The sequence below is a fragment of the Peromyscus maniculatus genome, chromosome 6, assembly GCF_049852395.1.
Source record: "Peromyscus maniculatus bairdii isolate BWxNUB_F1_BW_parent chromosome 6, HU_Pman_BW_mat_3.1, whole genome shotgun sequence".
NCBI lineage: Eukaryota > Metazoa > Chordata > Mammalia > Rodentia > Cricetidae > Peromyscus > Peromyscus maniculatus.
In genome coordinates, this window is record NC_134857.1 from 96319792 (window position 1) to 96341614 (window position 21823).

The window sequence follows — 21823 nt, forward strand, 5'->3', positions numbered from 1 at the left end:
GTGGGGAATTTAAGGTCCTGCGGAAAAGCAGCCAGTGCTCTTAACCACTGAGCCATCTCTCCAGCCCCCAGATTCTTTTTTTTTTTCTTTATTAAGAAATTTTCTATTCACTCTACATACCACCCACAGATCACATCTCTCTCCTCCCACCCCCTAGCCCTCCCATGGGGAGTCAGCAGAGCCCGGCACACTGAGCCTAGGCAGGTCCAAGCCCCTCCCCACTGCACCAAGGCTGCACAAGGCGTCACACCACAGGCACTGGGCTCCCAAAAGCCTGCCCATGCACCAGGGATGGATCCCGATCCCCCTGCATGGGTGCCCCCCAAACAGTTCAAGCCAAACAACCGTCTTCCATATCCAGTCTAGTCCAGTCCCATGGGGGCTTCACAGCCACTAGTCTACAGTTCATGGGCTTCCACCAGTGAGGCTGGTCATCTGCACATCTTCCCATCATGATCTCGAAGTCCCTCGCCTGCAGAATCCCTCCTCTCTCTCATTGATTGGATTTCCAGAGCTCAGCCTGGTGCCTGGCCATGGATCTCTGTATCTGCCTCCATCAGTCACTGGACAAAGGCTCTATGATAAAGAAAGTAGAGCCCCCAGATTCTTAAAGAATCATTACTTTTTTTCTTTCTTCTTTTTTTGGGGGGTGGGGGGGCTTGAGACAGGATTTCTCTGTGTAGTTCTTGGAGCCTGTCCTGGAACTCACTCAGTAGACCAGGCTGGCCTTGAACCCAGAGATTTGCCTGCCTCTGCCTGAGTGCTGGGATTAAAGGCGTGCAACACCACTGCCTGACCTTTTTTTTCTTTTTAATCAAGTGGCAGACATGCCATCTGGAGCACAAACACACCTTCCTCATCATTCTGGTTTTTTTTTTTTTTTTTTTTTTTGGTTTTTCGAGACAGGGTTTCTGTTTAGTTTTGCGCTTTTCCTGGAACTCGTTTTGTAGACCAGGCTGGCCATCCCGTTTTTTTTCTATAATCTACAAGGAATAATTAAAAAATAATTTGACTTGGGGGTGAAAAACATTGAGAACATGGACTTTATTCCACAGTTGGAATGAGGCATAATATACAGATTAAAAACACTTCATCTCATAATTTAGAGTTAAACATTTCTATAATCAAGAAAGAAGTTTTAAAATTAAAACCAGAGGAATAAGGCAAAGAACACTATCTTGTTAATAAAGGCAGTGAAGTAACAGCATAGAAACAGAAGCCCTGGCTTTGTAATTAGTACAAATGTAAAGAGCCATGGATGGAAAGGGGAGATTTTAACTCACTCCATGTACCAGTTACTTTGAAAAGGAGTGCAACCACAGTAACTAGCCTTTCCTCTAGGGGACCCTCCCTGATATCCAGAGGCTGCTTAGCAATGTTCTCTTCAGAAGGAGCCACTGCTGCTACTGTAGGTTGTGAAGACGAGCTGGGAATGGCTGGCAACCAAGTTCAAAACGATTTGTGGCCTAGTTTTGGAAGAGAGGATAATGCATCAGGGCCAAGCAGGAGACAGCATAATTACGGAAAAACGGTGTTTAGGAGAATCTGTTTCCATCTGGTACAACTGGACAGCAGTATTCCACTGGGGAGTCAGGTACTGGATCTGGATAGGCAGAATGAGGAGGGAGAGACTGAGGATGAGGTGCAATTTTAGCATTGAGTTTATGTAACTGTGGATGTGAAATCCAAGAAATAACGCCTTAACAAGTGCTAGTTCACATTCTTTATGTGAGGTAAGAAAAGACAAGGTTGGAAAAACTGTAATCTTGACTTAAGATCAGCACTGGAAGGACAAACTTATTTCCCTGTAATGTACTCAGAACCATTATCAGAACAAATGATTGAACTAAATGGCTCATAGGACTGTATCAGTATAATTCTGGGATGTGCTGTATGTCTCCTGACACACAACCAAGATTATACCCATTGTAGATTATTTTTTATTTATGGACATAGATTTAAAAAAAATACTTAATGTATCAGTGTTCTATCTGCATGTATGATTTTATGCCAGAAGAGGGCATCATCCCACTAGAGATGGTTGTGAACTACCATGTGGTTGCTGGGAATTGAACTTAGGACCTCTGGAAGAGCAGGTGGTGCGCTTAACCACTGAGCCATCGCTCTAGTCCTGGACATAAATTTTTAATGATGCAAAACAAATTTTGTGATAAAAATGACATTTATGACATAAGGATAATTCTTAAACAATGAATTATCTTCATTTATGTTCTCTTGATTGGGGAATCTGAGTAATTAACTTAAAAATAATATGTTAACAATATTTGACAAAATACAAGGAAAAAAGCAACAACTTAAATAAAAAATAATAAAAGCCTATTATATTAAAATGATCATGAATTATTATTATATCTAGTTAGTATTTACTCTGTGCTTGGAGCCATTCAAATTGGTTTACCTGTGATACCTCAAGTGATACACACAACCGTGTGAGGTAGGTTTTATAACTGTTATCATCATCGCTATTTTAAGAGGAGAAAATCGAGGCACAAAGAGATGAAGTAACTTGCCAGCTGAGGTGGTAGGGTTGGAATTTAAACCTAGGCAATCCAACAACACACGAGATTCAATTAAAACAGAAAGGCCAGGAGGTAAGGGTGTTTGGCTTCTCCTTAGTGATAGGCCTACCAAATACAGACAGTGATCCCAGTGTCATTCTAATATCTAAAGTCAGTGATTCTGAATCTTCCTCTTTGCCAATTTACCAACAACTAATGTTTACAAATGTAGAAGCAAATCCAAGGTAAGATGTGGAAGAGGAATATTCTTATGACATATCTGGTTTAATATTTGCTTGTGCATAGAAACTACTTATCAGTTATGTAAAGCCTAAATGTGAGGTTTTGGTTTCATTATCTAATTTGTACTTTAATCCAAATTACTTTTTCTGCTGGCATGGGCACATGATATTGATCCCAGCACTTGGAAGGAAGAGGCAGGAGTATCTCTGAGTTCCAGGCTGGCCAAGGATTAGCAAATAAGACCCTGTCTCAGAACGTACAAACAAAAACTAATTATTTTCCCAAACAGGAGAAAACCTACTTTTTTTTATCGTTACATTTATACATAAGAGGCTGGTGAAAGGTACTGAATTAACTTTAGAAGCTACAATGCAACTTTCAAATTTGATTAGTGATTTGTTTACAAGCAACCTTCTTTAGAAGTTTGCACTAGATAATTACCCAACAAAGACCTAAAGTAAGATTATTTTCCCCTTGAAATCATCTCTTCGGTTCTGGAGTCATGAACAGACAGAGCACAAATCCAGGTATGGCTCTGGAACTTCAATGGTGATGTCATTTACCAATTCCTACATTTCTAAATTTGTCTGCATTTGAGAAAATTGCAAGTATTCTTTCTAGACCCATTCTGAAAAAAGCCCCACACTCAGACTGACCCTTGATACAAACTGGCATTGGTTATTATAATTGGAGTTCAAAAAATAAAACATATCAAATAAAACCAAAGATAAATTTCCCAGAATACACATAGTTTATACTGCAATTGTATTATGTATGTTGATGTATTATATGTGTTTCAGATGACCAAGTCAACGGTCTGACTCTGCCAATCTCTATACACTCTGATGGATAAAGTAATTCAAAGGGCCCTGCTGAAAAGGAATACTTGGGAGAACTTGGTGAATCCTCTGGACTTTGGAAGTAAAAAAAAAAACAAAGACATATACACACAAAAACCAAAACAAAAAACCTGCTATTTATATTTTTGTGAATATAAAAATATAATTTAAATTTTTTGTTTGAGACGACTGTGACGTTCACACTTCTTTCCTGTTACTGCGCTGCTTCCTGCGATGACAGATGAGCTGGTACAGCAGTTAATAATACGTTCTCCAGAGACACCAACGGGTCTGTGTAGTACTGTAAGGCAGGACGGAAGCCTTTCTGCTGTAAATACTGGAGTCGGCCTTGGTCAATCAGCAGTTTGCAAAGATGTCCTATATCCTTCTTTTCTTCAGCAGTAAGAGCTCTACGGTGAATAAACACAGAGAGTTAAAGCTTGTAAAAGTTCCTAGGAAGCTGGTCCCTGCCGTCCACTAGGACGCTGCTAAGAAGCAAGCAGAGCAGGTGCTGTGTCTGCTGCTTCCCAGACTTTGTCAAGACAAGATGATCGCAATTCAAATGTGTTTTAGCGGGCTGGAGAGGTGGCTAAGAGGTTAAGAGCACTGACTGCTCTTCCAGAGGTCCTGAGTTTAATTCCCAGCAACCATATGGTGGCTTACAGCCATCTATAATGGGATCTGATGCCCTCTTCTGGCACACAGGTGTACATGTAGATAGAGCACCATATACATAAAATAAATAAGTATTAATTTAAAAAATGTGTTTTAGCCTACTCCAAAATTAGATTGTAAACTGTACTTTCTGGTCTAAATTGTTGATAGCAGTCATCTGAAAAAAGAATCCTTCTTCCTAGTCAGTTTCACTTTCTATACTTGATCTTAGCCAAATGACTAAGAAGCAACAATTCAATTTCATTTTCTCTGGTATCTCTTGCTTAAGGTCTATCACAGTCTGAAAATATTAAGAGGAAAATTCCCAGAATGAACCACTGGCAACGCCACCCTTACCCAACTCCTTCCTACCTGGGAATGAACCTTTGCCTAGCACATGATCATGTCTAGAATATCCACACTGCATGTTACTCACTCACTAGTCACTGTGGAACCATCTTGGTTATTAGATCAACAGGGGAGGTAACTGCAATGCTAACACGCAGAGTTCTGATTTATCTAAGGTTCTAGGCATCTGTGGGAGGTCCTGAAATGTCGCCCACAGGAGCTGACAAGGGGGCTCCCTTATGGTAATAAAATACTCACTCCCCTTCAGTGTGGTGCATTCTAAAAGTTGTCACTCACCCAGGCACACTATCAGTGCTGCCATCTGGGAGTCTGTCTCCTCCGTCATCATGCTCTTCGTTGTCGTAATTCTGATCATCTTTTCTCTTTGTAGTGATATCTGAGGCTCCCAAAGATGTCCTTCTCATTCCACACGTTGCCCAACTACTCATTCTCTGGAAATAGTAGAACTCCTCCGGCCCAAGGCCCAGAGCCCTGAAGTACTCTTTGCCCACATAGTGTCTCCAGTCACACCTGTGGTGACAGCAGAGCGCAATGACAATGCCAGCCACGGGGGCCCACGTCTCCGGGGCATTTGCTTCACTTTCTTCCTTGGACAAAGTGCTACTTTCCTGGTCTCTTCTATCGTTCCGTACGCGTTTGGCTAAAGGCTCTTCATTCCTTTCCTCAAAACTGGCAGCATAGGTTTCAACCAAACATCGTAATGCAAGATCTGCAAACACAGTTATGTGGCCCCAAACACATCATCTTTAAGAGTGTTCTTCAGATTTCTTAAGCAGTATGGTTAAAAACAAAACACAACACAACAACAACACAAACCAGCAAAAATCTACTTAGCTATATATTGTAACAATTCTATCGTATATACTCTAAATTTTTCTCAAATTTGCCACATCTTAATTTTTCATTGATTTTAAATTTTCATTGAACTTAAATTTTCAGTGATTTATTTTTTCATAAAGCTACTTTCTAATAAAATTAAAGCAAGCTTAAGCCTTATGATTTGAAAATTTTCTGTCCAACTATTTACATTGTCTTTCCTTTCTCCCATCCCAGCTAAAGTTAGGAACTTAAACTCTCGAGAAAGAAACGAAGGAAGGGGCTTTCACTTAGAATCCTGACCCAGTTCGAGAAGCTAGTTTTTTGTTTTTTTTTTTTTTTTTTTTTTTGTGTGTGTGTGTGTGTGTGTGTGTGTGTGTGTGTGTGTGTCTGTATCTGTTTTGTTTTGAGATAGGTCCTGTGTAGCTGATGCTGGTCTCAATCTCCTGGTCCTCTGCTTCTATCTCCTGGTGTTGCAGCTACAGGTGTGTGTCAGCACATCTGGCTAAGATGCTAGTCTTGAAACATAGGCTGGTCACAACAAATGATGATGAATTGGAAGATGAGCAAAGGAGATTCCAATATGGAAAGCAGGCCAATAGCTTTCCTATACATAGGCATTTGTTCAGCAAATCACTGCTAAATTCCGTGCATGTACACAACACTGAGGATGCAATGAATAAAACTGCCACACTAGGGGCTGAAGAGAAGGCTCAGTGGTTAAAAGCACTTGCTGCTCTTGCAGAGCGCCTGGGCTCGGATTCCAGCCCACACAGGGTGGCTTAAAACTGTCCATAACCCTAGTTCCAGGGATCTAGCACCCTCTTCTGACCTCTGTGGGCACTGGGCATGCATGCATTATACTTCCATACATGCAGACAAATATTCATACACATAAAAAAAAAAAAAAAAAAAAAAGCCCGGGGCGTGGTGGCGCACGCCTTTAATCCCAGCACTCGGGAGGCAGAGGCAGGCGGATCTTTGTGAGTTCGAGGCCAGCCTGGGCTACCAAGTGAGCTCCAGGAAAGGCGCAAAGCTACACAGAGAAACCCTGTCTCGAAAAAACCAAAAAAAAAAAAAAAAAAAAAAAAAATAAATAAATAAATAAATAAATAAAAAAAAAAAAAAAAAAAAGCCGCTCCCCCAAATTGCCGCACATATAGCTGGCAATATGGGAAAGATCACAAATGTATGCTGTACAACTTATGTTTTATCTGATTAGATTGTCTTATCATACTCTAACTAAAAACAATATATATATTGTGATATAAAAATGGATATACTTTATCTTTATAGTAAATTTTATCATGTCGATAAACATTACTGGTAACTATTATTTGGATAAAATGATAGCTAATTTGGTAGTTTCTGTTTTTTTCCAGACAGGGTTTCTTTGTGTAATAGCCCTGGCTGTCCTGTAACTTGCTGTCAACCAGGCTGGCCTCAAACTCAGAGGGCTGGGATTAAAGGCTTGCACCACCACCGCCCAGCTAACATGATAATTTCATAGTCAGTCTGTGTCTCTCTGTCTCTGTCTTTCTCTCTTATACAAGAGAATGGGTCTCACTATGTTGCTCAGATTGTGGATGAACTCAAGTGATCATGTAACTCAAGTGATCCTCCTACCTCAGCTTCCTGAATACAGGTATGCCACTTTATCCAGGTCTATCAACTTATTTTCTAACAAAATATATTTGCTGTTTTACTTACATTTGACATAATTTTAAGAATTATAATCAGAAAAATTATTTAAAGGATTAAGTTATTTCAGAAACAAGAGAACATTAGCAGTCTCAAGCTCTTTCACAGTGACTTTAAGGACCTGCTTCTTAGAAGGAACAAGGAAGCAGCAAGCTGGTGGCCAAAAGATCATTCATTCAAATATTCAATGCTTGCTATAGAAGAGTCCTTCATTGTATTACATCTGCACTGCTCTTGAAAAGAATCCCAGCACAGCCGTGTAATTAGATACACTAACGGATAACTAGGAGACAAGGAAAAGCTATGCAGAACATATCCTGATGACACCAAGGAAGCCCCAGAGATGTGGAGAAAGCTGAGCTCAAGGATGAGCAGACACTGGGCCAGTTCTTTCAAATGGCTGGAGCACAGAGGAAATAGACATGGTCCATGTCGGTCAACAGTAAACCTAGACACAGACTGACGGAGAGTTTCAGGAAGGGGAAGGACACAGTGTCACAGAAGGGTCTAGATATCAACTCTTCAAGCACAGGAGCAGAGAACGATGGGATGGACGGAAGGAACTGGTGAGGGGGAGCACTAAGAGAGAAGGACACAGAGTCTCAGGAAGAGAAGGCAACCGCAGCAGTGGAGGATTCAGACCGAGCGCACAAAGGGAGAGCGTGTGGAAGGTGGGAAGCAGCCACTGTAGGGTTAGGTTTGGAGAAGCACGGGTTAGATGGGAAGAGACAAAGATGTGTGCTTCCCTCCCACCCCAGGTTGAACTGGTTTACTTGGAAAGCTTTTCCATGGGTTAAAAGAGAGGCCTAAGTGCCCCCCACCAGGTGGTGGGGCCATCTAGGCTACAGCTCAGTGTATTAGTTTAGAGGTGACCGTGTGTCCAGCTCACCTGTTGCGACCCCGCACAGATGCTTCCCAATTCCTACCACAGGCAGTCTTCCTTCTCTGAGCACAGGAACCCTGTCTGAGATAAAAAGAGTGAGAACTACGTTAGTTGCTAATGATACCAAGTATTAATGTATCCTTCCAAAAACATAGATTGTAGAATCTTTGGATTTTAGGAATGAAGGATGTGAAAACAAACAGTTCTCACAGAATCTAATATACATCCTAAGAATGTGTCTATGTTTACCACGTGACATAGAAGAATATTCAGCTAAACAAACAAACAAATTTCCTGTCTCATTATGTAGTGCTGGCTGGCCTGGAATTCACTTTGAAGTCTGGGTGATCTGCCTGCCTCAGCCTCCCAAATGCTGGAAATACAGGAGTGCATACCATACCTGGTTTCAGTTAAGCAGAAGAAAATACAATGATTTATATTAAACAAATGCTTGGTTGCGTCTCAAAACTAGAATAAAATTAGTGGATGGAAGTAATTGTAAATGCTTGCATTATTTTCTTTTTAAACATGAAAGAACTAGGTGTGGTGGCGCACACCTTTAATCCCACCACTCAGGAGGCAGAGGTAGGCGGATCTCTTGTGAGTTTGAGGCCAGCCTGGTCTACAGAGCGAGATCCAGGACAGACACCAAAACCACACAGAGAAACCCTATCTCAAAAAACAAAACAACATAACAATAACAAAAAGAGTGTACCATTATACCTGTCTTACTCAAAATTATACTCAAAATTAATTTTTGAAAGTACAAGGAAGCAATATATAAGGACTTATCAAAAGTTTTAAACTTCCTGCATATCATACTATATTATAGTAGATTATAACAAAATAATTTTTTTTTCTTTTTCAATACAGGGTTTCTCTATGTAACAGCTCTGGCTGTCCAGAAAAGAAACTCACTTTGTAGACCAGGCTGGCTTGAACTCACAAAGATCAGCTTGCCTCTGCCTCCTGAGCACTGGGATTAAAGGTCTATGCCCCTGCCACCACTGCCCTGCCAGCAACAAAACAACTTTTAAGGTTTCAATCCTAACTCCATTTCTGTTATAGTTACAAACACTTGTATTAACAAAACACTAGTGCTGTTTCTTCTTCCTGAAGCACGGGTCTGTGGGAACAGAATTCTAAGCGGCCCCAGAGTCTGAATGTCTGACCTATGACAGAGCAGAGGACAGATCTGTGACTTACTCAGACACAAGTGTTGAATATCGATCTGAAGTCTTTCAAACACTGAGCTCTCCTTTCTATGTTTACCATCTACCTGCATAAACAGAACATTACTGAATCAGCACTCTCAATGTTGAAAAAAAGCTTTATGAAAATGTTTCCATTTGTTTTCAAATTTCAGAGTAAATATACCTAATTTTTACAGTTAAAAAGAATGAACAACTTAAAGGTTTATATTTTGGATGAAAACTCAAAAATAACAACACCCATTTTATAAGGCTAGAAATTTTATCAGTTATTACTATTATATATTATTTCTCTCTGTCTCTCTCTCTCTCTGTCTTTCTCTCTCTCTCTGTGTTTCTGTCTGTCTGTCTCTCTTTCTCTCCTTCTCTTTCCAGACAGGGTTTCTCTGTGTTGCCCTGGCTTTCCTCAAACTCACTCTAGGCCAGGCTGGCCTTGAACTCAGAGATTCACCTGTCTTTTTCTCAGGGCCTTATGAATACTAAGCAAAATATCTCCCACTAAGCTACAGCCCCAAGCTCTCAGAAACATTTGGACAGAAAACTAAACAGACAAGAACTGAACTCATGGTTTTCCTCCTCAAGGATACCCTGTGTCTAACTAAGCCAGAAACCATCCCAGAGTATTGTCTCTGAAAAACAATAATAAATCAGCAAGTCTTATGACTCCGGACATTTTACATCTCTCATTCTTTCTTTTCTCTATAGTCCACAGAATGGCCTTTACTCTCCAGTACATTTCTTACTTGTATTATTGAATAAGAATTTTCATATTCTCAATCTTTCTATTTTCAGTTGAAAACTCTTCTGAAATAGTTTTACAGTGTTGTTAGGACAGCATCTGGAATACATTTTTACATGTGTATGCATGTGCCATCTGTGTGTGAGGAGGGTCAGAGGTGGTGTTGGATCTCCTAGAGCGGGAATTACAGGACGTTGTGAGCAGCCTGATATTGGTGTTGTGAATCAAACTCAGATCTTCTGGAAGTCCAATAAGCATGCTAAACCACTGAGCCATTATCTCTAGCTCTATGGAAAGTTTTAAAATAATTTAAAAATTTTTAAAACTCCTCCATGACGACTCTTGACAACTGAGGTTAGTTCTCTACCTTCCTGCTCCTGCAGCACTGAGTACCGCTCAGTGGTATAACATACTTAGATGTAGAACTAAAATGCTGCATGGGCTGGGCGGTGGTGGCGCACGCCTTTAATCCCAGCACTTGGGAGGCGGAGGCAGGCGGATCTTTGTGAGTTCGAGGCCAGCCTGGGCTACAGAGTGAGATCCAGGAAAGGCACAAAGCTACACAGAGAAACCCTGCCTTGAAAAGAAAAAAAAAGAAAGAAAATGCTGCATGGAAGCCTCTTTGAAGCAAAAAACAAGTCTTCCACTGTATCTCTAACACAAAACGGACAACAGGAGACTTTCCACACCAGCTTTCTTTCCTGGTTCATATCGCCACATTCTACCTCATGCATTGTATTTTCATCATACAGAAATGCTTCCTGTTATTCTGGCCATGTGGTCACACTGTTCCTATTTCCCAGAATGCTTCTCACTCTCTCTCTAGCAAATGCTGATTCATTTTTCAAGACGATCACAAGCACTGCCTTTTCTGCATGCTCATTCTCCCCTGCCTCCCTGTAAGAAAGCCTATCAAGCCTTCCTTTGAACGCATACATACTCTGCAGAACCTCCCTTTTCTTCAACACCTTCCTTAGTACCCACCTATCTCTCTTCTAAACGCAGGTAAGAGCACAGCTGCCTCATCAGTCTCTATCTGCATATACAAAGTGCCTATTGTGGAGTCCAAGAATATGCCTAAGAAGTATATAATGAAGGAAGAGTCTGTCAGCAGTGGCAAATGTAAGGTTAGGACGTGGCTTAATTCCTAGCTGAAGCCTGGTTCTGCTCAGATTTTCTTGTCTCTGCAAACAATTTTAAGAACTCAGATCATGGACTACCAATATTTAAATTCAAAATTTTATCTTTAGTTTAACCAGTACAATTAGAACCAAACAAATAATAGTAAAAATTATAATCAAATATATGAAAAGGAAATTCATTTGAAGAGACAGGTTCCATCATTTTTTTCCTACAGGAGACCATATGTTTGGTTATTCAGCTCCTCCGGCGGCTTCACTTACCTTGAATCTTGTAGTCATTTTCTCTACCAGGATGAAGTGAACGTTTTCAGCATCTTTTAAGGCAATATCAACCCAGTGAGATAACTTCCCCTTTCCTGCTCCAAACTCAACAAAGCATCTTCTTGGACCAAGTAACTTTAATTTTTCAATGTTACCTAAAATAGAAGCCTGCAAACTCCATAGGATTACTTTATAAACTAGAGCAAAGGGATTTGACTCAAATTTGAAAACAGCAAAGTAATCTCTACACAAGGCAGAAAGTTTTCACTGATTTCTGAATGGTTAAGACATGTTTTTTTTCTTTTTGCTTTAAAATAATATCTGTATTCAGGGTTATATCCATGCTGAAAATTTTCCTTTATGTTCACATATAATTTTGAATTTTAAAGTATTTTGGTCATTTAAAAAAACTAAGTAATTATACTCAGAAAAGAAGGTTATTATAGATTTTTTTAATTGGTTTTTTTCAAGACAAGGTTTCTGTGTTAGCTCTGGCTATTCTGGAACTCCCTCTGTAGACCAGGCAGGCCTTGAACTCAGATTTGCCTGTCTCTGTCTCCTGCGTGCTAGGATTAATGGCATGTGCCACCAAAAGCTAGAATGTTAGCTTTTAAAAAATGACTTTTATTTGTTGTGAGCATACACACACGTGCATGCTGTAGAAGTGAGAGGACAGTTTGCAAGAACTGATTCTCTCCCGTCACCGGGTAGGTTCAGAAGACTGAACTCAGGTCATCAGACTTGGCAGCAAGTGCCTTTACCTGGTGAGCCATCTCATCAGCCCAGAATGTTAGCATTAAACATATGAACAAAAGTGGAGTTACTGTGGTCTAAGCTTACCTGCTGTTTCAGGTGCTTGACTGCACAGTCACCATTTTTAGGGTCATTCAGGGCATCATGTAATGCTGGATGGGACATAATGTGATCTTCAAGTGTAGAATTCAAGCCTGGGCCAAAAGAAACATGATAGCTTAAGCAGCCAAACATGAACTATGGGACTCTGAACAACAGAGCAGAAGCTTTCAATTCATACAGCACCTAGTGCTTCTCAAATAATTGAACTTGCAACTTTAGGCAGACTTACCTTCACTTGCTTTTCTCAATTTCTTAATTAAGTTTTCCAACTGCTCTTCAGACAGAGAAGAAAATGGAACCTGTATACAAAAACAAAACTAAATAATGTAGCCAAAACATGCCTTAAGGTTCCATAACAGCGAATGAGTAGAAATGTAACACTGGGCAGGCCCCATTGTTGTGGAGTATTCCTTTACAATGTGTGAAGATGTGTCAGTGTGACTGGTTTAATAAGGAGCTGAATGGCCATTAGCTAGGCAGGAAGAGGTTAGGGGGACTTCTGGGGACACAGAGATCTGGGAAGAAGAAGGGAGGAGCCACCATCCAGATGGAGAGGAAGGAGGATGGGCAAACAGAGATGAGGTAACGAGTGTGTGGAAGAATGCAGATTAAAAATATGGGGGGCTGGAGAGATAGCTCAGAGGACCTGAGGACCTGAGTTCAATTCCCAGCACCCACATGGTGGCTCTTAACCATCTATAATGAGATCTGGTGCCCTCTTCTGTCCCGCAGGCATACATGCAGGCAGACTACTGTATATGTAATAAATTAAAAAAAAAAAAAATAAGGGCTAATTTAAGTTATAAGAACTAGTTAGGAGTAAGCCTAAGCTAAGACTCCTAAGTAAGTCTCTGTGTTGTTTTTAGTGAGCTGGCAGCCCAAAGAAAAATCTGCCAACACCCTATGGCAGTTTAAGATCTTCTTCCTGATAAGTCTTGGTTCCTAGGCTGCTATTGGAACTGCCCAACTGTGAGGGCACCACTCCGTCTCTGCGAATAACTCCCCCATTCCTTCAGAGTCAAGAAAGTCAGGGCTCATAACAGAACCACACTGCAGTTTGCTATGGAACATATGCTGGTCTGGGAACTAAAGTCACTAACAACTGTGATTCTATAGAAAATATACCCTAATGTCAAAACAACAGATCTTTCCAAACGCAAGTGGAGAATGGCCAATGTACAAGGAGATAGCTTCGAAATACGACTTGGAGTTAAGTATTAAATAATATACTTACTAATTGCTCAGGAATGTCCATTTCTTCCTTTAATCCTGCATTTACATCTTGAGTAAAGAAATCCTTGACAAAAACAAAGTCATAACATGTTATTAATATGAAGTTCACAACAATTAAGCTAAGAACTGTTTCTTCTCTCATCCTCCTACACCGTCATCCTTGTCTCTCATTCAGTCCCCGAATGTTACTGCACCAATACCATGGTGAGTGGTGTGCTGGGTACCAGAGGTACAACAGAAGAGACCAATCTCTGCCTTCATGGAGCTTCAAGTGAGGGAGTTGTAATGAAGAAGCATTTACAATCTTTAATTTCAGTAGTTACCTGCTGAGGATTGTGCTAATTTTGCCTTATGGCATTAAAATAAAAACAAGATCTTTTATATATAAATATTTACACTTTTATATTTATATATAAACACACACACACACATATATATACACACACATATATATATATACACATATATATTATATGTATTGTCCATTGAGGATGCAGCCTAACCCCAAACAGACAAAACACAGCTATTCTAATAAGTCTGATTTATTTTAAAATGTCAAACACCAGAAGTAAAAACGTCCTGTGACATTTAAACTAACATAACAAGATCTTATTAGTCCACCTGTAAGTACAGAAATTTTAGGTGAAGATCCAGTCAACCCTGTCTACTAGGACTTGCTGCGATGATGGGAATGTTCTACATCTCCCCTGACTGACATGGCAGCCACTAGCTGTAAAATATGGCTACTGTGGCTGAGAATTACACGTTAAATTTCATTTAGTTTTAGTTATCTCAAATTCCATAGTCACTAGTAGCTAGTGGCTACCCTACTGGATGGTATGCACACAGAGGCATGAAATACTATTATTTCTATAAACCTTGCTTTAAAGCATCTCTTGTGTACACTGTATTCCTAACAGTTACGGACTTTTGTTAAAAAAGATGGCAGAGGCTAGCATCTTGACTGTGTGAAGATATCTTTTTTTTCCGTTTTTTTTTTTTTTTTTTTTTTGACACAGGGTTTCTCTGTGCAGTTTTGGTGCCTGTCCTGGATCTCACTGTGTAGACCAGGCTGGCCTCAAACTCACAGAGATCCACCTGGTTCTGCCTCCCAAGTGCTGGGATTAAAGGTGTGCGCCAATACTGCCCAGCTTTTTTTTTTTTTTTAAAGACATGGCTTCTCTGTGTACTCCTGGCTGTCCTGGAACTTGCTCCGTAAACCAGGCTGGCCTCAAAATCCACCTGCCTCTGCCTCTGGGATGAAAGGCGTGCTCCACCACACCGGTCATGTAAGGACCCCTTTACTGACATGTTTACAAGGGACACTGTTAACTGAGGGAAGCGGGGAAGCTGCAGTTATCACAATATTTATCACAATATTTTTGTGAGGACTGATACAAATATAACACAAAATTATACTTTGAGGCACTCTTATCTTAAAAGGGTTTTGAAAAGTGCTCGGGGCAAGCTGTATTGTGGATTGGGTTTTTCTTTTCTTCATTTTTTGAGACAGGGTGGTCTCTCTATGTAGCTCTCTGGACCTTGCTTTGTAGAGCAGGCTGGCTGGAAACTCACAGAGATCTTTCTGCCTCTGCATCCTGAGTGGTGTGATGAAAGGCCTGTGCCACCGTACCTGGGTTCAGTTTGGCTTTTTATAAGTTAAAATTATCTATACTATAGAGTAATTTATCAAAAAACAACTTTTATTTGGTAAACAAAAAATTCATAAGTTAATAAAGAGCTTGCTAAACTCAAGCAAAACAATGCTAAGACCACCTAGACCTCGGGGTTCATATCATCCAGGTGTACCAGACAGACAGACAACCACTGCTCTGTCACCCAGACCCTGGGGTTCACATCATCCAGGTGTACCAGACAGACAGACAACCACTGCTCTGTCACCCAGACCCCACGGTTCACATCATCCAGGTGTAACAGACAGACAGACAGACAACCACTGCTCTGGTTCTTTCCCATGCCATCGCCCACTGCTTTCCTCCTCTTCGTGCCACCGTGTTCTCACGCGCCCACCGTGTTCTCACACGCCCAGTGTTTTCACACGCCCGCCGTGTTCACACACCCGCCGTGTTCTCACACACCTGCCGTGTTCTCACACACCCACCGTGTTTTCACACACACACCGTGTTTTCACACACACCCAGGAACCTCGGCGGTTACAGCATCGGAAGTTAGTGAACTGCTCTCCTCTCAACGTTTTCCTAGAACACATATCCCATCCTTGCCTACTGAAACATAACCCATAGGTGAGGAGTGACTTGAAGTAAAACCTTCTCACGACCTCCAGGGCTGCTTGGGGGAAAGCACTAGCTCTTCATCGGGTCCGCCAGAGGTCTGATGGGAACCGAAGCAGGATAAGTAGGAGCCTGCTGTCTCTGCTGTCTCTGCCTGAGCTACTTTAAACTCTGGAAAGAGCCCTGCTAAACTCGGACATGTGAATCATTCCGGGCTTTTCGATCTGTCTAATGTAATAATAATAATCTTCGATAATCTAAAGGTCATGCTTTACGCGTTTCTTTTTATTCTGCTCCAAGAATGAAGACACCAAGATAAAGTAAGATACAGTAAAAATCCCAGGAACAGGGAGTCCTGGAGGCAGGTTACTCTAAGGCAGCAAAGGAACATGATCTTACGGGGCCTGGGCTGGCGCCAGAACAGGACCACCAACACTACTGCCTTCTGCAGGAATAAGATGTTCCCTGAGCCAGTGGGACCCACAGAAGCAGGCCGTAGGGAAGGGTCGGTCCGCCCCGTCTGACCGAGCCTGCTTCTCATCACTCCTGGTGCTCTTTCCCTTTGTGATCCAAATTACCAGTACAGAACACCAGACAGGACGGTCATCTCGCTGCTTTTTTCATTAGGACCACAGTAAAAAAATTATTTTCTAACTCCATCACAACTTGATTGGCTTCTTGAGGTGGTGGATGGTTAGTCTGGTCCATTGGTCTCCCAGAGTTAGGCCGCTGTGATCAGTCTAACGTCTCTTTACTAAAAGAGCTAAGTCCTAAAGTGCTGGACGAGGAGGCATTGTTTTCCTTGTATGTTAACTTAATGTTAAAATACCCTGTTTTTCCTTTGATAGATGATCTCACACTGAAGCTCAATTGGTAGCCGACGCTGGTCTAAAATTTATTATGTTGTCCAAGCTGGCTCTGAACTCATGGTGATCCTCTAGCTTAAGCCTCCCGGTGCCAGGATTCCAGGTGTGCGCTGTCACTGACGGCTACAATACTTTTAGCTCACAGCATGTAGCACAGTGGTTCTCAGCCAGGAGACATGGGACGATGCAGAAGGACAGCTGTTGCCAAATGACTGGGAAGAGGGCTGGGAGCAGTGTGCAAGCCTGTGATCCAGCTCTCAGGAGACAAGGGGCTGAGGCAGGTGGATCTCTGTGAGTCTGAGGCCAGCCTAGTCTACATAGTAAGCTCCAGGTTTACACAGTGAGAGCCGTTTTTTTGTTTGTTTGTTTGTTTTTGTCCTCTAAAATAAAAACAAAAAACAAAACAAAGCTCAGAAGTGCTCCTGGGAGTCACTTCAGCTATGAGCAGTCTTTGGGTTTCCTACAAGTCTCACTGTGCTTCAGACTATCCTTTCAAGACCAGCTGTAGACCAAGTACCCTTAGAAGACAGAAACGACATTTCCTTCTAGACCCCATGGCAGGCTTACTTACTATACAGTATAATAAAGAAAAATGGCCACCTATGGAACACAGGTGAAGCAGGTTTGCTCACTGCCTCAGTTTTGCGGGGAAAATGATTTCCTGAAGATGGGGTTCCTCAGCTTTAATATAAGTCACTGCACATGCAGTAGTCCCAGCAGAGCCCCAGAGTTGAGTCCATAAGCTTTGAGAGATAATGATAATTGACATGAGTAAGAAGCCCCTGCTGCTTAATAAGAAATAAAAATTCCAGACTCTGGTTGTAGCCTAGTGGTAGAGCCCTGGTTACAGGCATTTCAGCCTTCGTCTGTGTCTGACCCAGGAGTCTAATAACTTCTGCTGGCACCCATAAACCTGCGACAACTAACTTGTGACACATATGGTGTGTGCTCTTTGTTATTTACTCCCAATAAAATGAACACACTTTGCCTGACAACTTCTTTATCTTTAGATAGTTATAGATACATATCCATACACATGAATTTTATTGATCAGGTTGATAGCTGATGGCCAAAATCATTACTCTATGTGTTCAACATTTCACTTTGTGAGTATCATTAAAATGTTTCTATTCTTATTTTACAACTTCTTTAAACAATCAGTTTTCTAATATATACCTGAGGTTTACAACATGATGCTGGGCAGTGCTGGCACACGCCTTTAATCCCAGCACTTGGGAGGCAGAAGGCAGCCTGGTCTACAGAGCAAGTCCTAGGACAGCCAGGGCTGCTACACAGAGAAACCCTGTCTCAAAGATCCAACACAACAACAACAACAACAAAAAACCAACATGATATCTTGGGGTAACAACAACAACAACAAAACAACATGATATCTTGGGGTACGCATTGTAAAATGCTTTGTATCACGAAGTAAATGAACATACTTACCATTCTGTGTAGTTATATCCTCACCTTATTCTATTTTGTTACCAAACAGAAATCTGGATTTTTAGCCCTTGGTTGAGTGGATATCATGAAAGACTCATATGGACTGGTGCTAGCTCAAATTCACTATCTCTATACTGAGTCTGAATCTCAAAGAGGCCCAGCAGAGTCTTTACAATCTTAATTCTAAACTTCTACCTCTGATTCCAAACCTCTTGCTGCACCATCACCCCCTGGATTCAGCTATCAAGCTGGGTGTGGTGGCATACGCCCATCACCTTAGCACCTGGAAGGTAAGGCCAGGAAATGTTTGAGATGGACTGAAGACCAGCCTGGGCAACACACCCCTACCTCAAAAGCAAATACACAACCAAAATAAAATATGACAAAATTCTGGGCTGGTCAGGGCGGCACACACCAGTAATCTCAGTACTTGAGAAGTTAAGGGAGGAGGGTCTCAAGTTTGAGGTCAGCCTGGGCTACAAAGTGAAAGCCTGTCTCTAATCTAACAAAAAATAAAAAATAAAAAACAAAAAACCCCAAACAAACAAAACGCAAGAACAAGAAGGAAGAAAAGGGAAGGCAGGAGAAGAAGGGAAGAAAAGTACAGCCACCAAATGAGAACTTCAGTACATTTGCCAATGTCAACCTGCACCCCATAATGCTATGTAGTATATGTATATAAACATCACATACCACACATTTCCAACACTTACAGGCTTTGGCTTCTCTCTTGAGTTACATTTTTTTAAATGTTTTGCTAGTTGGTCTTCATATACTGTGCTAAATAAAGAGAAAATTTGAGAGAAAATCTTAAATAAGCCTTGTGAAGTTACTGTTTCTAGTACATCACACACTCAGGCACACATGCACATACATGTACATACACACAACCCAAACAACAACCAAAACACCTGTCTGACCCCATACTTACTGTTTTGGATCTAAAGGACACAAGATTCTTTTCCGAGCATTTTCTTCCTAATAAATTAAAAGGGACACATTGATTTATATATCAAGTTTATCACATTCAGATGTTAGATAAACCCACAGTGCATCTCTATTCTCAAAACAAGGCAAGAAAATTTTAAAAGGACATAATGAAAAATAAGCAAGATCAGATCATGTTGGAAACAATAAAAAAAAAATCGGTCACAGGTTTCTGTATAAGAGAACAAATATTGTTTTGGCCTACTTATATAATTTTGCATCAGAGATAACACCTGCTAAAAATGGGTGCAGTTATTATATGTACCACTAAGAAAAGATGTTAACCATTTACTTCAGATTAACTAATAAAATACTGTATAATATTCATCATATACAAAATGATCTTTTGAAGTACATATAAAATAGGTATCAATGCTAAATTGTGCTATCTAACATACATATTACTTGAATACTTATTCATTTTGGAAAATGTTGCCCATTTAAATTATGTTGATTTAAAAATGCATATTTACCTCTAGGTTGTTAAAATATGGGGAAAAGCTAGACATGGTGGAACACACTTTGAATCCCAGCACTCCAGAGAGGCAGGCAGACTGCAAGTCAAAGGCCAGCCAGGGTTACATACTAAGACCTTGTCTCAATAAATATAGAAATAAAATATGAAAGAAAGTATGTCAGGAAAAATGAGGAATGGCACTTTAACATTTTAGAATGGATTATATTCACTGGCTTTGCAACTTTTCAATATGCTAATTACAATATTCTTAGTTATATACATTTAACCATAGGTACTTGGAGAAAAGAAAGGAAACCAGTGAACACTGGCAGTTCTGCTCTACAGACCCTATGAACAAAACACGATGGTACAATTATTAAAGCCAGGGGCCAGCAGGACTGCTTAGCTATGATTCTCAGTTCTAGCTATTGGCTGCTAGCTCTCCCTACAGAGGCTCACTGCCTCACGTGAAAGATGAGGATATCATTTACTTCCTAGAGTTTATGAAAATTGAATTTTTTTTTTTTTTTGTTTTTGTTTTTTGATTTTTCGAGACAGGGTTTCTCTGTGTAGCTTTGCGCCTTTCCTGGAACTCGCTTTGTAGACCAAGCTGGCCTCGAACTCACAGAGATCCGCCTGCCTCTGCCTCCCGAGTGCTGGGATTAAAGGCGTGTGCCACTACTGCCCGGCGAAAATTGAATTTTTAAAAGCAAAACAACAACCCTGCTTAGTATATAGTGTTAGCCACACAGCAAAAGCTGAACAAGTATTTACTCTTAATTTTTTCTCAATTTTATTTATTTCAATTAATTTCAGCATGTTCATGAATTTATACACACTGAATTTTAGGGAAACTTAAAATTATTCAGTATTTTAAAACTATTTTTTTTTTTCCTCATCTACAGATTTTAAAACTTAATTTCCGAGTTTGGTTCTTTGGTGGAGACTAGCTACTTGGGAGGCTGAGGCAGGAGAATCTCTGAGATCAGGAGTTCAAGACCAACATGGGAAATATAGCAAGATTCCTGCCTTAAAAACAAACAGGAAAATTATCATTCAAAGTAAGTAGGACTCTATTCTAACTTGCAAAGCCCAATCACAGAACACACACACACACACACACACACACACACACACATACACACACACGAGCATTTTAAAAATATATTATTTGAGTTTAGAAACAGTGTATATCATGTACTATTGTTATTGAGGTGTTTTCTTTTTTGGTGTAGAGGGGGATGAGACTGTCCTGTGATTTGTAGGTTACCAATATCTGTTCTCTATCCACTAGAAGCCACTAATATATTGCACTTATAATCGAAATGTCTGTGACATTACCAAGTGTCTGCTGGGGACATCCCCCCTACACACACACACACACACCAAAAAAAAAAAAAATACCAAAAACCAGTGCACTTTCCTTTCAACTTTAAAGTTAATTGTTATGTGCACTATTTTTTTTTCTTCTCCGTCCCAGAAAAATAATTGCAAGTCCATAAGGTACTTCTTGATGAAGTCTAAGAAAGAAAATTTCAAAGTTTCTTCCTGATGCATTCACAAGTGGTTATCGTTCACCAAACCATAACTAAAGCCCCGTTACTACGACCTAGTGACTTCAAACACCACTTTGTAAAAACAATCGCTTCCCATGAGGACAAGGGAGGATGGGTATACAGACGTCCGGGAGAGCGAGCATGGCAGAGGGCGCGTGAGTTCACGGAAACCGTGCTCCTCAGGAGGGCTCATCACGGCTGCACGCGGGGGTCAGAGCTGCCATTTACTTAAGGAAAGGCTGGGGAACCCATGGGACAGAAGCAGGAACCTGTCACGGGGGGCCGAGGCCGGGGTCCAGCACCCACAGACCCGGCATTTTGCAGGAGGGAAGGGCGGTACCGGACCTCCGCGGCTCCAGCGTGTTCACCACAGAACCTTTTCCCCGCGGCCGCCACCATCCTGCAGAAGCGCTTCTTCTTTTCCACAAAGTAGCTGCATCTGCCCTCGACTGGAAAGCCGGTGGCGTGCGAGGTCGGCGCAGGAGCCTCCATACCCCACGGTCCTTTTGGCCGGAGGGCGTCCGGCCTTCAGCCCGAGGCTGTCACTTTCCTTTGGTCCCCTTCCCTTAACAAACATGGCCGCCCGAGGAACGCGTGTGTGTGTAGGGTGGGCGTGTATCTCCCACCCGACGGGTTAATGACCGGACATACGCCATCACCCTTGCGCGTTCGCTCCCCCCCTGAACCGGAAGAGGCTGATGGTGGCTGCCGAGGTCCAAACCTCCTTCGTTCTCCGTGTTTATCGTTCCCCTTCTCCTCCTCCGCGGGCGCTGAGCGCCAAACTCAAACTC

At 41.3% G+C, this 21823-nt stretch overlaps 2 protein-coding genes across 4 annotated transcripts in view; one reads left to right on the forward strand and one right to left on the reverse strand.

Annotated features, from left to right (window-relative positions):
* Lrrc39 (leucine rich repeat containing 39) overlaps positions 1-3700 on the forward strand; it is a 22189-nt gene extending 18489 nt beyond the window's left edge. Inside the window, exon 9 of the mRNA XM_006977825.4 lies at positions 3563-3700. Within this exon, the coding sequence (XP_006977887.1) occupies positions 3563-3615 (53 nt within the window). The 3' untranslated portion in view covers positions 3616-3700. The remainder of the gene's footprint in view (positions 1-3562) is intronic.
* On the reverse strand, positions 1390-21714 carry Trmt13 (tRNA methyltransferase 13). Of its 3 annotated transcripts, XM_006977826.4 has the most exons (11): positions 21378-21669; positions 18964-19010; positions 18746-18812; positions 13467-13529; positions 12462-12531; positions 12218-12324; positions 11378-11545; positions 9231-9303; positions 8031-8105; positions 4901-5333; positions 3718-4011 (listed from the first exon to the last, which is right to left on the reverse strand). In XM_006977826.4, exons 1-11 carry the CDS (start codon positions 21522-21524, stop codon positions 3816-3818), a joined length of 1446 nt encoding a protein of 481 aa, XP_006977888.1. In that variant the 5' UTR covers positions 21525-21669; the 3' UTR covers positions 3718-3815. The 3 variants fall into 3 exon arrangements, with proteins under 3 accessions (XP_042135732.1, XP_006977888.1, XP_006977889.1); XM_042279798.2 differs by lacking the exons at positions 3718-4011; positions 4901-5333 and adding an exon at positions 1390-1603 and having other exon boundaries at positions 21378-21643; XM_006977827.4 differs by lacking the exon at positions 11378-11545 and having other exon boundaries at positions 21378-21714.
* Between the last annotated feature and the right edge of the window lie 109 nt (positions 21715-21823).